Source organism: Nanorana parkeri, unplaced genomic scaffold (assembly GCF_000935625.1).
Source record: "Nanorana parkeri isolate BGI_ZX_2015 unplaced genomic scaffold, ASM93562v1 scaffold15, whole genome shotgun sequence".
Taxonomy (NCBI): domain Eukaryota; kingdom Metazoa; phylum Chordata; class Amphibia; order Anura; family Dicroglossidae; genus Nanorana; species Nanorana parkeri.
This window is the reverse complement of record NW_017306283.1, coordinates 827,125-829,152: the sequence shown is the minus strand read 5'-3', so window position 1 is coordinate 829,152 and position 2,028 is coordinate 827,125. Positions and strand designations below refer to the sequence as shown.

The 2,028-nt window shown below is 40.1% G+C and overlaps 1 protein-coding gene across 1 annotated transcript in view; it reads left to right on the top strand.

The window, feature by feature from the left end:
* FOXP3 (forkhead box P3) overlaps window positions 1–2,028 on the top strand; it is a 16,714-nt gene that overhangs the window by 8,989 nt on the left and 5,697 nt on the right. Inside the window, exons 6-7 of the mRNA XM_018558261.1 lie at window positions 146–236; window positions 598–672. Of these exons, the coding sequence (XP_018413763.1) occupies window positions 146–236; window positions 598–672 (166 nt within the window). The remainder of the gene's footprint in view (window positions 1–145; window positions 237–597; window positions 673–2,028) is intronic.

The window sequence follows — 2,028 nt, the reverse complement described above, 5'->3', positions numbered from 1 at the left end:
TGTCTTTTCCCCGCCTTTTGACTCCCCGGCATCTACCAAAAAAAAAAAAAAAAGAATGTTTTGGTTGGGTCAACCCTTTAGCTGTTGAATGATCTTCAGCATTTGATAAGCTTGTATGTAATTGTTCATGTTGTATATTATCTAGGCATCTGTACAGCGACCACCACCACCTGGATGACAAAACCACAGTGCAGTGCCTCATACAACATGAGGTGGTCCACAATCTAGAGGAAAAGGTGAGGAGGAACATTCTTGATACCTAATAGGAGATGGGTGCTACAATTTGGTGGGATATATCAGTCGGATGAAGGTCGGCCGACTCATTGTGAGACGTTACAGTAAAACACAAGCCTGGGGGAATATGGCCGGCTGCCCCATGGACGTATATAATTGAAATATTTACATAGAAACTGGAGGCAATTATAATGGAGGCTGTTATTCAAAAAGCCCAAAGAAATTGTTACATTATCCACCCGTTATACACTATCAGGTGTACAAACTTATATTATAATATATACAATTCTATATTATGTATCAATCAATGAAAATGGGCAGGAAAGATGTACAATGTCAATAAATGACTCTGTGTTATTCCAGCTTGCCATGGAGAAGCAGAGACTCCATGAGATGCAGAGCTTCATGACGGGAAAACATGGCACAGCTCATCTTTCTGTAAGTATTTTGGATATCTTGTAGTGTGTCCACCATCAAGAAAGTTGTCTAAGAGAAGAACGGCCCATAGGGACCAATACCATTCTCCCTTTTATGTTTCCATTGCATGAAAGAACCATCAAGGAAAGTTTCTAAGAGAAGAACCTCCCATAGGGACCAATACCATTCTCCCTTTTATGTTTCCATTGCATGAAAGAACCATCAAGGAAGGTTTCTAAGAGAAGAGCTTTCCATAGGGACCATTACTATTCTTCATTTGATGTTGCCATTGCAAGAAAATACTACCAAGAAAGGTTTCCAATAGAAGAACGTCCTACATTGACCAATACCATTCTCCCTTTTATGTTTCCATTGCATGAAAGAACCATCAAGGAAGGTTTCTAAGAGAAGAACTTCCTATAGGGACCATTACTATCCTTCATTGTATGTTGCCATTGCCTGAAAATACTGCCAAGTTTCTAACAGAAGAACCAATTATATTATTCCTTTTATGTTTCCATTGCATGAAAGAAACACCAAGGAAGGTTTCTAAGAGAAGAACTTCCCATAGGGGCCATTACTATTCTTCATTGTATGTTGCCACTGCATGGAAATACTACCAAGTTTCTAAGAGAAGAGCTTTCCATAGGGACCAATGACATTCTCTCTTTTATGTTTCCATTGCATGAAAGAACCATCAAGGAAGGTTTCTAAGAGAAGAACTTCCCATAGGGACCATTACCATTCTCCCTTTTATGTTTCCATTGCATTAAAATACTACCAAGGAGGGTTTCTAATAGAAGAACTTCCTATATTGACCAATACCATTCTCCCTTTTATGTTTCCATTGTATGAAAGATCCATCAAGGAAGGTTTCTAAGAGAAGAACCTCCCATAAGCACCAATACTCTTCTACCTTTTATGTTTCCACTGCATGAAGGAAAGGATCTCATTACTCCCTATGCAAAAGCCCCCCAGTTCTTTCAAACAACTTACTTCAGGGAAGTTGCATGGAAGCTTCTACTGTAGACCTCTCCTTCTGACAATACTAGTTCCCTGGTCATAATGCTGATCCAATGCCTTCAGCATTTGGAGTCACCAACCTGGAACCAGTAAGCAGGTTAGGAGTTGCCACTTCACTCTGACTTTCCTGATTCTACATGTTTGCTCTGGGACAGTGTTTCAGAAAGTACTGAAGCCAAAGGCAGCCAAGTGACTAGCATTTTTCCTCAGTAGCTCAAAAAGGAAGGCCTTCGTACACTATATGGCCAAAGGTTTGTGGAAAACTGACCATCACACCTGTTATGAGCTCGTTGGACATCTAAATCCAGAAGTACTGTTATTAATATGCAATTGCCCCACCTTCCAACCTCATTG